This window comes from Talpa occidentalis, unplaced genomic scaffold (assembly GCF_014898055.3).
Source record: "Talpa occidentalis isolate TD23 unplaced genomic scaffold, MPIMG_talOcc4v2.1 talOcc4.7, whole genome shotgun sequence".
NCBI classification, from domain to species: Eukaryota; Metazoa; Chordata; class Mammalia; order Eulipotyphla; family Talpidae; genus Talpa; species Talpa occidentalis.
Genome location: NW_023605083.1, coordinates 100,268,353 through 100,282,457, shown reverse-complemented (window position 1 = coordinate 100,282,457; position 14,105 = coordinate 100,268,353). Strand labels below are relative to the sequence as shown.

The 14,105-nt window shown below is 52.3% G+C and overlaps 1 protein-coding gene across 3 annotated transcripts in view; it reads right to left on the bottom strand.

The window, feature by feature from the left end:
* The window catches only part of PEMT (phosphatidylethanolamine N-methyltransferase), a 68,834-nt gene that overhangs the window by 43,626 nt on the left and 11,103 nt on the right, over positions 1 to 14,105 (bottom strand). For all 3 annotated transcript variants that reach the window (XM_037492095.2, XM_037492097.1, XM_037492096.2), the window contains exon 2: positions 12,437 to 12,544. In XM_037492095.2, coding sequence (XP_037347992.1) covers positions 12,437 to 12,529 — 93 coding nt within the window. In that variant the 5' untranslated portion in view covers positions 12,530 to 12,544. The remainder of the gene's footprint in view (positions 1 to 12,436; positions 12,545 to 14,105) is intronic.

The following is a 14,105-nucleotide window of genomic DNA, read 5'->3' as shown; positions in this document are numbered from 1 at the left end:
CCACAGCTGCTGCTTCCATAAATCTGGGGTTGATCACCCAGGGTCTACTAAATCAAAGTCTACTCAGTTCAGCCTGTATAGTGAACCTAGCACCATGCCAGCCATGGGGATAATGAAAGCACAGCAGCAGCAGTCACAGGGGTGGAAACGACAATAATGTTCACTCACATGACAATCACCACCATGGAATGTTCTGCTCCTAACTCAGGGCTGCTGCCTCTTCACTGATGGCCACAATCCCTTGGTCCATCCTTAAAGGTTGATGGGAGAGATGGGCTGAAAGCAGACTGCACCCAACCAGCTGGACGATCCGTGTAGGCCACCCATTCACCTCGCCTGCAGCATTATCTAAGATCCCACCTACGTGACAGAACAGAAGTAGACAAATCTGCACAGACAATGGAGAGTCAGCCCATTCTCCAACATTCTTCAGTGCTGAGGAAAGAAAGTCCAATAGGTACCTGTACCTCTGGCACCTTGTAAAAGGCCTGTTCGGCTGGGGCTGAGTGGCTGTCCTGCAACAAATGGAGAAAATGGATGGGGAGGGGAGCAGAAGGCCACAGCCACACAGGAGGGGCCAATACAGTCCCCAACCCTGCAGGGAGAAAGAGCTCACTTGGGAGTCCTCCCCATCCCACCAGGCAGAATTGGTAGTGAGGTGGACTCCCTGCCCCACACGGGGACAACACTCATCTGCCCCAGCATGCTGGCGGCCCCCAGAGGTGACAGAGATGGTCCCACGGAGAAAACTCAGGCAGAAGCCTGGACGAGTGTTCTGGGAGACCAAGCTGTCTTCCTCCACGCAGGTCTTCCTCCAGGGCTCCCAGGGGCCCTCTGGAGCAGTCCTCAGCACAACTCTGCCCTCTGTGCTCCCGGGGTACCTCCTGAGAGGCAACCTACTTCCCCCAAGCCTTGCAGTAAATGCACAGAACTCTGAGGGGCCCTTGGGACTCAGAGGTTGGCAACAAGTGACATGCAGGTGGGCCGCTGCCCACAGAGCCTTGTAGGGCAAATGGAGCAGGGCACAACAGGAGAGCACAGACTCTCCGACATAGGGAGGTTTCCAGGCAAGAGAACTCCCCTCCCATGAGTGCTATTGGTGGGTTTCATTACTGGTACCAGCAGGTGGGCTTCCGAACACCAAAGCCTGCCTGCACACAAAGGGAGAAGTCCCAGAATTTTTAAGGGAGAGGAGGGCACACCTCAGGACAGAGGGTGAGTTTAGGCCCAAGAAGATTGGCCAAAAAGGCAATTAAAACTTCATGAGCAAATAAAATTAACAGTGACAGTGACCTCCAATATATACACTTTTTGCAATATCACCAAGCAAGCAAAACTATCCCCTGGAGTTATTTGCATAGGATCCCATATGTTGAGGGTGCAGACCCACTAGACCACCCCCTAGTGCAGGTTGTCACACGCACTTTGACAGACAGGCCATAGATCAGAGCCACCAGGACCTCCTTGGGTTCAATTAATTTGCCAGAGCAGCTCACAGAATGCAGAGACACAGTTTACTTACTAAGTTACTGGGGTTTCATAAAGGATCTAACTCTATAAAGGGAAAGGCCTGGATGCTCTCTGGGGACACCACTCCCTCTGAATCTCCTAACATTCATCAACCCAACCCAGAAGCTCTTGGAACCCAATCTTTCGGGGGTTCTTCTCCCCTCCCCCAGGGTGGGTTGGGGGGTGGGACTAAAAGTTACAACCCTCTAATCTCAGGGTTGCTTCCCCTGGCAGCCAGCCATCCCACAGCCTTAGATGACCGAGGGACCTACCAAAACTTGCCTCATCAACATAACAAAAGATAGTTTGATTGCTCTCTTCACCTAAGAAATGTCAAGGGTTTTAGGAGCTCTGTGCCAAAAACCAAATATATATTTACTATTATCAATCACATCATATAACCTCTTTCTCTCATACTTCTTTCAAAGCTCAAGAATCATTTCTACTCCTGTTATCTTTGGTGCCATGACAACTCCACTACTATATGGACAGAGGTGGGAAGGAGAAAAAAGGATCGCCCTTCCAGTTAGGGGGACCCCAGGGCTGGGGGCCCTTACCATCCTCACCACAGGCCCCTCTGTGAGCACAGTCACTGAAGACAGGAGAAGCTCACACTTGCTATGCGTGCTCTTTTGTGGCTGAGGGCTGTGATGCGGCAACATCAGACCAGCAGCTGGGGTCAGTCTAGAAGTCTCTGCAGAGGCAGGGAGAGTGGGTGGACTCCACGGGGCACTGCATACTGCAGGGCTACATCTAGCTGGCACTCATGAGCATTTTCAGCAAAGATCAGCTAAGCAAAACAGCCAAGGTGTGTTCACAGGCAGAGTGACCAGGGCGTTGTACCCACTTGCAGGGGCTGGCATCAGACATCTGACTTCAGAAACCACAGTTGGGGAATTTTTGCAGACTACTCCTCCCACCCTGTTCCAACCCCCAGGCCTTCTCCAAATTGCCCATTTCCCATCAAGCAGCCCGGATTCTCCTCCTTCTCCCTACCAGGACCTCTGAGCTGGGCTACTCAGCTCTGGCTTCAGCTCCCACCCCCAACAACGTACACCTTAGCAGCCCCAGAGCCACCCGGACTCCCTGGCCACCAAAACCTCAAGAGGCTGGCACCCCAGGCCTACATCAGCATCTCCTCTTTTGAAGACATGACCATAACTGTTACCTTGGGCCCAGGAGCTGTGCAAGCAGGGACCTTCCCTGAAAGGCAACGGGAGTCATGGGACCCCAGAACCTAGCTAAAACCCCACATCGGTCAGGCAGGCCTGAAGCCAGCTCCCGTCCAACCCTTCCTGAGACTCACTGTGCCAAGGTGGGGAACAAGGAAGGTGAGAATCAGGGACAAATGTGGCATGAACAGAGCTGCCACAGGCAACAAGTGAGCCGGAACACGGGCCGACGGCAGCACCCGACTGGAGAGCCTGACACCACCTCCTGACAGCATGTGGCCCTGAAGTGTTGCCAAGACGTGTACATCCATCATCTCCTGAGTCTCAGTCTCTCCCTGCCTGATTCTAGAGACGAGGAGGAGTTACTAGCTACCAAACTCTCCAAAGTATATCCTCAGGCCATGGAAATTTTCTGGGCATGAGATTCTGAGACTAACTGAAAGCACTTGGCCTAAAGCTTAGGGGGAGAAAGGCTCTGGGAGTTTCCATTGATGCAAGAACTCTTGTGGACGCCCCTGCAGCCAGACAGCTCCCACAGATGCTCTTTCCCTCCAGCCAAATAGTACACAGGGCATTTCTTCCTTCCAAATCCTTTCTCACCCATCCCCTCCCTGACAGCCTCACCACCACAGCAGGAGGAACACGGGGCAAAGACTCTCCTGCAGACCTCAGATGAGGGGACCAAGAGCCAGGGAAGTGAAGAAACTGATCAGGTCACAAAGTTAGCACTGAAATGAGACAAAATCCCAAACCTTGGAAACTTTCCATGGAATCTCAAGTGGCCTCAAAAGGAGAGCTGGGAAGAAGGCAGAGCAAACAAGACTACCAGGCAGGCTCCTGGCCATTGAAACACTCACATCTGCATCTCCTTAATTCCTGCCAGTGCCCTTGTGGGGTCAGCAGGAGCACAGCCCACTGTTTCACTGATGGGGAAAGAGAGGCACCCGTTTGCCTGGCCCACCACTTCCTGGGCCACCTCAGGACTCACCCACTGTGAATGAAGGACCTTTTTGTCGATGCCTTCAAATAGAGGGGTAGGCCCTGACATTGTTACCCTTAGCTTCCAGCTCTCAGTCTACTGGAGGGGGCAAAACATAAGCTCACAATTAAGGGAGATCAGAGAGCTGTGGGTCTGCAATGCATTGCGGGCTGGGGAGACATAGGATATGCTCAGTTGTGTCTGCTCAGGGTCAGGGCTCAGGCAAGGCTGGCTATGGGATGAGCAAAGTCCTGAAAGGAGGAAATGGGAACAGCCAGGCCACGGGCGGTCCTTCTAGGAAGAGGAGTCAAACTGCATGGGTATAGGGGCACCAGTGAAAACTGTGTGCAGAATGGGGGAGGGTCAACCAGCTGGAGCTTGGGGAGAAGTCAGAGATGCACCCTGATTGTGGTGAAGGTCAGGGCATGAACAACCTCTACCTGAAGGCCTCAGTCTCCACAGGGCCTGATCTGTTGAGAATACCCACCGCCCTCAGTGAGAGAAGGATGCTGAGAGATGATTTACAACAAACCACTGGCCCAGGAGCCATTGCGGCTGCCTTTCACGTTGGTTCCATGCATGCTAGTGGCATCTGAGGTGCTCACTATGCCTAAATGAAATCATCCCAGGAAGATGCGCTCAGATATCCCCACTCCATGAGCTTTCTAAGAAAACTCAAATTGCATCTAGAATATTTGAAACTGGAGAGGAAGGATGAGTTGATGGAACAGTGCCCAGCTGAGTCAGGATTCAGCCTGGGCTCGGTGTTGGAAGAGGCTTTCTTTGCTTCCTTCCTTTGTCCACAACTGTGTCACTCCAGCCTTCCTGGCAAACACTGTGAGCTGACCCAGTTCGAGATGCCAAACAGACATATTACCATGTTGCTGGGACACTGAGGTTCTAAAGTTAGTCCTGGTGGATGGCAGGATGGTGCCCTGCCAGGCTTCTGCCCTGCAGAGCAACCGGCCACTCAGACTGGGTCTCTGTTCAGGGATAGATGGTTCTGGGTGTGGAGGGCTTTGGACAGGCTGCTTCCAGCTGAAAATGTGCATCTACAGAAAAGACCAGGCCCGCAGCTGCCTCAGAACATCTTGCATTTGAGACCACAATAAGAGGCCAGGAGGAAGTGAACATAGATCCCAGATGACAAGCAGCTGATGTCCACAGCCATGGAGCCCAGGGCAGACATGCCATCAGTTCTGTAGGAACTCAGGCAGGGGTTTAGGGAAAATGGAGGAGCCATGGTGTCCCAGGTGACATCAGTAGGAAGAGATAAGTGGTTGGCCAGCTGAAGCCCTGTGCCCTCCGGGCCAGGTCTCAGTCAGGTGTGATGAGTGGGCTTTGCTAAGAGGAAAATCCTTGTGCCACAGGCTACACCAGTAAGTCCAGTTCAGCATTTCCACAATGCAGGATGTGCCCTGGTAGAGGACAATGCTTCCTGCTCGAGAAATAGTGGCTCGGAGCCCAACGGGTATATGGCCAAGCCTAGGAACCAGATTTCTAAGCCGGATGGGATGAGGGTCTCAGACAGCCTGGTGCACACCCAGTCCCAATTCCACTGACTGTCTAAGGCATACTTGCACACTCACATGAACACACTCACATACACACTTGCACACCCTGGCACAAAATATTCACACTCATTCTCATGCCACACTTGAATGCTTGCACACTCATACTAACATGTGCACACTCAATGCTCCTGCAATGCATGCTTATACATAAGCTCAGACATGAACACTCACCTCCAGCCTCTAGTTGACCATGAGAAATGTCGGCCAACATTCAAGGTCTTCCCTCAGGGGCCCAGGCCTGCCTGCTCCACCTTCTTCAAACACACATCCCCCTTTCTGTGGCCTTCTGACGCACGCCTCCTCTAAGACAACAGACATCGCCTTAGCAATCTCTGTGGGGTGCTCAAGCCAGAGGCCTCCGACCTCTCTCTCATCACCGGCACATATTCTCCAGTAGCCAGTGTTACTGTTTTCGGGTTGCATGTCCATTATCTAGTCTTAAACTACTGGTCTGAGTGCTAGTTCCGGGAGGGCAAGGCACACTATCTTTGCCTGGACCCCAGCACAGGGCCTCCTTAGTGTTTCAGAGTTGGCAGGAACTTAGTTGGGTATCCTCACCTCACAGAGAAACCAAGGCCTGATGGGGATATGAACACAATGATGTGACCCAGGCCTCCCTATTGTTGGGCTGGTTCCCTTGTTTCAAGGCTGCAACATTGGTGGGGTCAGCTTCCTGGCACCACTGGAGAACCCAAGGTGTCCCAAAATGAGCCACCTGGGAATCTGAAAGCAGAAATTGAGGCAGCACCACAAAAGCACACTACAGGTGTTGGTCAGTTGAGGAGACAGCAGAGACAGAGGACAGGACAGGCTTCCCTCCCCTCTGTTGTGGGGCCATGGGAGTGCCTTGCCCACAGCGCCACCTACTGTTCTGCTGCCCTGGCTCCCTCCCAAGCCGGTGGCCCTCATCCAGAGGCCTACAGGATTTGGCAGGGCAGGATAATCATCCCCCTCCTGAGGAATCCCCACCCCACCCCCAGCCCAGGGGCCAGCACAGTCTTCCCAAACTTGCCCTCGGGGGAGGGTGAGCCACCCTGAAGACTAGGGTGACCAACCAGGTCTGAGGGATGTGGGGCTGTCATCTAAACTAGGAAAACCAATGTCAATAGGCAGTTGCTGGTGTCCTGCTATAGACGGGATGCCATGGGGGAGGAGGCTGGGCTGGCCAGCCAGGTTGGGAAGAGCACAAACAACCACAGAAGCCCACTCTCCATGCCAAAAAACCAGCTTGCCAAACAGTCCCGTTCATACCCGCTCTCCTGGCAGGATTGTTAATAGTGCTCCTTTTACTCTCCCAGGGGTCCCAAAGTGAAAGATTAACAACACCATCACTCCGCCTATAAACCAACCCAGTTAAGTCGGGGCACCCTAATATGCTGACACATCTCCATCAGCTCTGACATCCATGACGAGCAATTTGTCCTCAATAACAGTTAAGACACCAAAGCATGTGAACAATTTTCTTTTGTGATTAACGAGAAGCTCAAGGCTACTCTTAAAACAACAAGGTGCTGGCTCAGGAGCGCATGGCTGGGAGGGAGTTCCTGGAGAGGAACTGCGTAGGGCTGCAAGCTATCTTATCTCCACTGAGATGCCAGGAATAGCTGGGCAGGTCATATCATTTCACTTCCCTGCAATTCCTTTTCTTTGCAAAGTCAGGATTGTGAATTTGCAAATGTCAAGGTGGGAATGGGCCTGCCCACTGGAAGCCACAGCAAAAAGAGGGTAAGAGCCCAACTGCTGGTGGACTGAACACCGTCTGCACAGGCTATGCTGATGCAACACGAAGAGGCAAAGCCAGCGCTTTGTCTTCTATAACACAGAACAGTGCTAGCTCATGTAGGGCTGGGACGGAGGAGCAAAGCAGTGCTACTCAGCTCTCAGAACTCTCAGGCGAAGGGGAGGCTGAGGGGCAAGAGGTAAAGCTGGAGGAGCATACGGACAGCCACAGAGTGCACCCAGGGCTGCCTCATTCAGACCAACTGGGTGACTGAGCCCCTCAGGGTGTAACAGGGTGGTTTTTGCATAAGTTGAACCATTTTAACATTTTTTCCCTGTGATTTTGATATATTTGCTATCTTGTTTTAGCCAATGCTCCAACTTTTTTTCTTTTGGCTTGGATAATGGACTATTTTTAAGTAATGAAACTGTCATACTGGACATTCATGGACAATGCTGCTGACTAATTGTTGCTTCTCTTACACACATTGAAACCCTGAAAAAAAGACTGTCTCCTAAGATTACACCATGAGATCTGTGCCACCATAGATATGGTGGAATAAAAATTAAAAGGGGGGATTGTAACAGGGTGGTCCCCAGGAAAGTGGGAGGTTCCCTGCCCCTCCCAAGGGAGAGTGGAGCTGAGCAGGAAGAGGAGAAGCTGCAGAAGAGACTGAGGAAGGAAGCAGGATGGAGCCAGGAGACCTGGAGGAGGCACATGGAGCCTAGAGACACGTGAAGAAACTGCGCTTGTCTTGTGGTCGTGGACTAGGTGACACAGATGTGGGTGAGACCCGTGGGGAGGTGACAATGGCAGCTTTTATCTTGATGTTGATTTTGCTCTTTTCCTTCCGGGCTTGTCCAGTTGTTTGTGACCCTTTTCTGTGGGTCCCCACTGGAAGATGCTTTAGACTTGTAGCAGGCTTTGGGGCCTTGTTCTGGGCCAATCCCATTTGGATGGACTTTTACCCACGAGGGGACGGGTAACTTTGGGTGCTTCATTTAGAAACTAGATTCTTTGCCTTTCCTGTATTGTTTCCTAGTTTTATTAAAGTTCCTTTTCATTAAAGTCTCCTATGTTTTGTGTTGATGCGGCGGATGGCAGAACCCATTTAGAATAGGCAGGTTTGCGGGGTTTGGGCTGACCCTTTTCCCTGTCCTATAACAAGGGGACCCTGGCAATGTCCAGAGACATCTGAGACTGTGAGGACTTAGGGGTCCTACTGACAGCCTAGAGGGTGGAGACCAACCAGAGATACAGTCACACACTCTGCAGGCAGCATGAGCACCCAAATATCCACGTCAAAGTCCAGCCACCCTGCTGGAAGGAGGGACAAAAAGGAGGACTCATGAGGAGTGGGGATGACCATCTGGAGGGAGTGGAACAGGTTGTGTGGAGGAGCCCTGGGTAAGATGCATCACTCAGGGGAGGACAGAGACCGGAAGTGACAGTGTGCAGGGGAGAGCACACCCTGCAGAGAGGAGCTTCATGCACCAGAGAAAGAGGTCACATCTTTCCCCAGCAGATATGGAGTGCCTCTAAGCAGCTGAGTGTGCTAGGGCGCTGGGTTGGGGCCAGTCCCTGGCATGTGTTCACGATGTGTAAGGGAGGAGTGCACATAGACAGTTAGGGAGGACAAGGACTGGTGGGAAGCCTAGCCAGAGGCTGCTGTGTTGCCCCAGGTGATAGTGAAAGCCCCACACTGAGCAGGTGGACTGTGAGGGTAGAGCCTTTGGTGGGGGTTGGGGGGACAGAAAAGGGTCAAGGCTGGCCCCTGGATCTTTACTCTGGTTACAGGAAACAGGGTCGCCCCTTCTTGGAGAAGCACACCGGGAGATCTTGGGCAGGACTCAAACAACAAGGTCCCAGTAATGGCAACACACAACCAGGTGAGGCCACAGTACCTATACCAAAGCTCCTGGTGCTCTGTGAAGATTTTAGACCAGAGATTGAGATACCCCACCTTTTTACAATTTTAATTGCAGATCTATTTGTGACCTCTAACAACAGAGACTACCCACATTTATTCCGTAGCACACAGTGGGTTCTCCAGGAGCATTTCTTAAGTGACTGAATGACAGGCAGCAGAAAAGGAGTTGATAAGGAACAGAGGAGAGTGAGCCAGAAAAGCAGCATGGAAGCACAGGGAGGGTGAGATTTCAAGGAAGAGAGGGTCAACAGCATTAAACTCCTCCCAAAGACATACAGGAAGGGAGGAAAGTGTCCTTAGGACTAAGCAACAAAGAGCTCCTTGAGGCCTTGGGAACAGGCTGCAGGGAGTGAGCAGGAGAGGAGAGGTTTGGGGCCTTGATGCTGGTAGGGAGGCTGTGTCCAAATATCTAAATGCTGCCCTAATAAGTGGGCTGACCACTCCAGTCAATGTGGTGAAACTTCCAGAAATGACAGCCTGCGGAGGTAGAAGCAGGCCCTAGAGCAGTCAGAAGGCCAGGCACCCACCGGCCTGAATCTGACCCACAACTTTTGTCCAGAACTTCTGCATTCACTGTTTCCTCTTTTCCAGATAATGGGGAGGTAGGAAGTAGGGGGAACACCCAGTGGGGCTCCCTCACACCTGAAATTTCCCTCAAAGGTCACCCCTGCCCTGAGCAGCCCTCCCTGTCTCTCCCTGCTTTTCCCTAACCAAGGGTGTATTTGTTTCTTCACCAATTGCCACCTTGCCAGGATGTCAGCTCCATGGGGAGCAGGGCTGAGGAACCCCGGTGCCAGGGGTCCTCATGAATAACCCAGAAGTAAGGAACCTCTTGGAGTGTGTTTTCCAAAGGGATAATAACAGCTTTTTCTGTGAAGAGGAACTGAAATAGTACACAAAATGCGTTCAGCAGTGCCCGAGCATAGCAAATTCTGCCAAGTATCAGCTAGTATGCAGATTGAATCAGGGTTCATTAAGTGCTTTCCCGGTATGACCTCTCAGTGCTGGTGGTGGGCACTGTCGGCAGGGAGCTCGGGCGCAGGCCCCACCCTGGCCAGTCTCCTACCTCCCAGGGCTGTTGTGCTGCTCTCTCAGGTCACGAAACCACAACATGTTTCCATAACTTTTCTCATTCTGAAAAACCTTTGAAGAGCACTCTCTCTCTCCCCCTCAAGACCACAAACTGTTCCAGTGGATAATTTTTTCAAAAATGAGACAAATCAGAAACGTATGACAGAAGAAAAAAAGCCTTATGCTCAACACACAGACGCAAGCTGCCTGTTTCCCAAATCTTCCCCGGTCACCCTAACCTCGAGGCTGTTGTGGATGATGCTGGGGCAAAGCGTCTTCAAAACAGTCGTGCAAAAACGCGCTTTCCACGGGGCTTGAGCGCCAAGTGTCCCAGGACCTTTGCATGCTCGGCCAGCCACCCTCTCTGGGAGAGCTCCATGCCCTCAGCCGCCAGGTGGTCAATGCCAGGCCCTGGGACTCAAGAGTGAGGGCTGCCGCAGGGAGAGCTGGCTCCAGAGCCCGCCCAGTCTTCACCAGGACCAAGAGCCTCCTCAGCACCCTGTGCAGCTTCCCACATCTGCTGCAGCAAGTACCCCGAGCTGGGTGTTTACAGCAACAGGAATGTATTCTCTCACAGTTCTGGAAGCCACAGTCCGAAATCATTATCGCTGGACCAAAATCCAAGTGTCACAGCTCTGTCACTCCACCTCCAGAATCCACCGCTGCCTCTTCCTGCAGCCGTGGCCTTCCTGGGCCAGCGCCACATCACTAGCGTTCTGGGCGGCATCCTCATGCCTGCCGCTGCCTCCCTCTTATAAAGACACATCTGACTGCAGTTAAGGGCCCATCTGAAAATCCAAGATAATCATCCCATCTCAAGGTTCTTAACCTAATTAGGCCAGGGATGTCTGTTAGGGCACCATTTTGCAGCCTATCTCTTTACCCCTCATTACCCCTCATTGTCTCATGTATAAAGATGTGAAGTGGGGCCTGCCTGGTGGTGCAAGGGGTTAAGTCTCAGCACTATGAAGCTATCCGCAGCCACTGCAGCTCGATCCCAGGCCAGGGAGCTGACCCACATGGTGCAGACCTCTCCTCTCTCACCCACTACTCCCCTCAGCAGTGTATTTCAGTAGATCCACTTGTTCTGCTCCCCACTCTGTCTCTGGTGAATCCTCTCACCCCCCGCAACTCTGGCCTGCACCCCAGTTCTTGTATGCATAAATAAATAAATATTTTTTAAAAACAACAAACAGGTAAAGTAGGCAGAGGGCACACAGCAGGGAAAGAGGAAAGTGAGGGGACAGCAGACCATGAAAGGGAGGGTCGGGCACTGTAGGTCCCATGAGCTCCAGCTGGGGAGGCCTGTGTCAGGTCAGGATCCCCCAAGCAAAGTGGGACCAAGCCTCCAGGGAGCGTGGTGAGGGTCCCCAAGAGGCATGAAGAATGGCCTTGGACAAACCTAACTCTCAGTCTGTTCCTCAGTGCTCCTACCACCTAAGTCCCCTCCCGCTGACTACCCAAAGGTGTGTTCAGGACAGGATGGACGGACAACACATTCACCTCTTCATAAGCAGCCTCCCCCTGCCCCACTCCCACCCACCACTAATGGAGAAAACCAGACGACGAACACATTCTGTTCTGTCCCTGGGACCAAGGGGTCACCTGAAATGGAAACAGTCTGGAACAGTGTGTTGCTAACACTGAAATTGGATTATTCTTCAGGGTCCCTTTGATGGTGATCACAGAGCGTTCCTGGCTCTGCATCAGCAAACCTGAACACGGCTGAGCCCCAGGGAGCACCAGCTGGCTGGCCCACTACACAGGTGCCCTGGGAAGCAACCTTAGGAGTGCTACGCTGCCCTCTCCATCCTCCAGAGACATCACCAGAAATCCAAAGAGCTTCTCCCACAATCCCGGCAGGAGAGGGTATCTCAGAGAAAGGCTGCAGCAAAAGGGTCTGCCCTTCCCCCTCCACATCCCCAGAGGGCCCAGCGCCCCAGTCCAGCACTCCATCTGTCCTCCCAGGGTCTCCTGGCACCATAGACGCCTGCACCCAAAGACGAGCTGGTGCCCTGTCTCCTGTTTTCACTTCTTGCAGGCTTGTTCCTGCTACCCAGCACATAACAGTTCTGTAGTGAGCAAACCTTTTTGCAAGAAACCCCATTTAGGGAAAATCATCATGTTTATGGAGCAAATAGCGGGGGTAGGGATTCACAAGAAAACAACTTTATTATTGGCATAACAGAGGGGGACAAAAGTTCCTAAGCCAAGACAATCAACCTCCTGACGACAGTGCGTGAGCTCGCCGGGCTCTCAGAGGCAGCCTCAGCCCAGCCCAGCAGCAGCCCAGGATCATCTGCTGACACCAAGATGTGAGATCCCCAAGGTGAAGGGCTTCCCTGGTCAGTGTCCCCTAAAACTGGGTGCCAATCTCACTGAGGAAGTAGACAGAATGATTCCATGCTGGTCAGCGATGGACTGGGGAGGGAAGCCATCTGTCCATCCATGCATTCACAGCATCAGTGTGAGGGCACTTACCACATTCCAGAAGAACGGATTAAAAGTGATGGCAATGACAGCAGCCACAAAGCAGGGATCCAAGGGGTCCACGTAGCCCAACAGCCAGGTCATAACGCAGAGATCTGCCTGCAGAGACAAAGCAGGACATCAGCAGACCAGCACAATACCCGCCCAGCCTGGACATGGGGAGCCCAGGAATGACAAGCCCCCAGAACTCTGGAAACAAAGTTACCCTCTCAGGACACACTGGGAGGCTCAAGCAAATCCACCTCCAAAGGTTACTACGGTGTAATCTCATAAAACCAAAGATGAAACGCAAAAACCCACTCAGCTGTGTCGTGTGGGGAGAGTAGTCAGGCTAGCAGCAAAGAAGCAGTGTGCATGGACCCTGGACAAGAATGAGTGGCCAGCACCCTGAAGGGAAAGTGACCCCAACTGCAATGTGCATCACCAGGGTGCTGTGATTCGGGCCCTACAGAGGTATTCAGAGGCCTAAGGAGCTGGCAGCCAAGAAGGGAGATAGATAGTCAACCTCAATACTAATCGGGTAAATGCTAATGCAAGTGATGTGTCTCTTCTCACCAAGCTCAGCAATGGACAGTTTTGAGGGTGGGGAGAGTGTGAGCTGGAAAGCTGTGCTCCCACATGCCAGCAAGTTCATTCCCAGGCAGCTACCCCAGAGAAACACACGTGCAAAGAGCAGAGATATTCCTGTGCAGAGATATTCCTGTCCTCGCATTTACAATGAAGATTAGAAACTTTTTTAGGTGTCCATCAAGAGAATAGATAAAATGTAGCCTATCCCCAAAATGGCTAAACTATAGACATTAAATAAACTAGATCTATGTGGGCCAATATGTAATGTTCTCAAAAGCATCAGCGCCCTCGCGGTGACACTGTCTGGACTGGACGCATGGGTGGGCAGACAGAGGCTTCCCTTTGTTCATGTCAAATGAACAAAGCTACAGAACTCTTGGAGCACATATAAATGTTTTTTAGGGCCTCCCCGGTGGCGCAATGGTTGAGCGTTGGGTTGTGAAGCTGCCCACGGCCTCTGTGGCGCCGGTTCGATCCCCGGCTGCTCCCCGGCCACCGGAGGAGGGTCCCGCATGGCGCGCAGACCTCTCCTGCCGCCCGCTGCTCCCCTCAGCAGTGTGCTTCAGTCCTTCTGCCTGCTCTGCTCCCCGCTCTGGCTCTGGTGAATTCTCTCACCCTCCCGCGCTTCTGACTGTACCCAGTGCTTGTATAAACAAAACAAACAAATAAATAAATAAAACATGCCTCTATTAAAAAAAAAAAAAAAAAAATAAATGTTTTTTAAAACCATCAGAACTATAGGGCCTCCCTAGTGGCGCAAGGAGTTAAGATGCAACCTATGAAGCTGTCCGCAGCCACTGCAGCACAAATTCGATCCCCAGCCAGGGAGCTACACAAATGGCGCAGCAGACCTCTGCTGCCTGGCCCGCTGCTCCCCTCAGCAGTGTATTTCAGTACATCTGCTGTTCTGTACCCCACTCTGTCTCTGGTGAATCCTCTCACACCCCACACCTTTGGTCTGTACCCCAGTTCTTGTATGCATAAATAAATAAATCTTTATTTAAAAAAAAAAACACAGGGCCTCCCCGGTGGCGCAGCGGTTGAGCGCTGGGTTGCGGGGATGCCCGCGGCCTCTGTGGCGCCGGTTCGA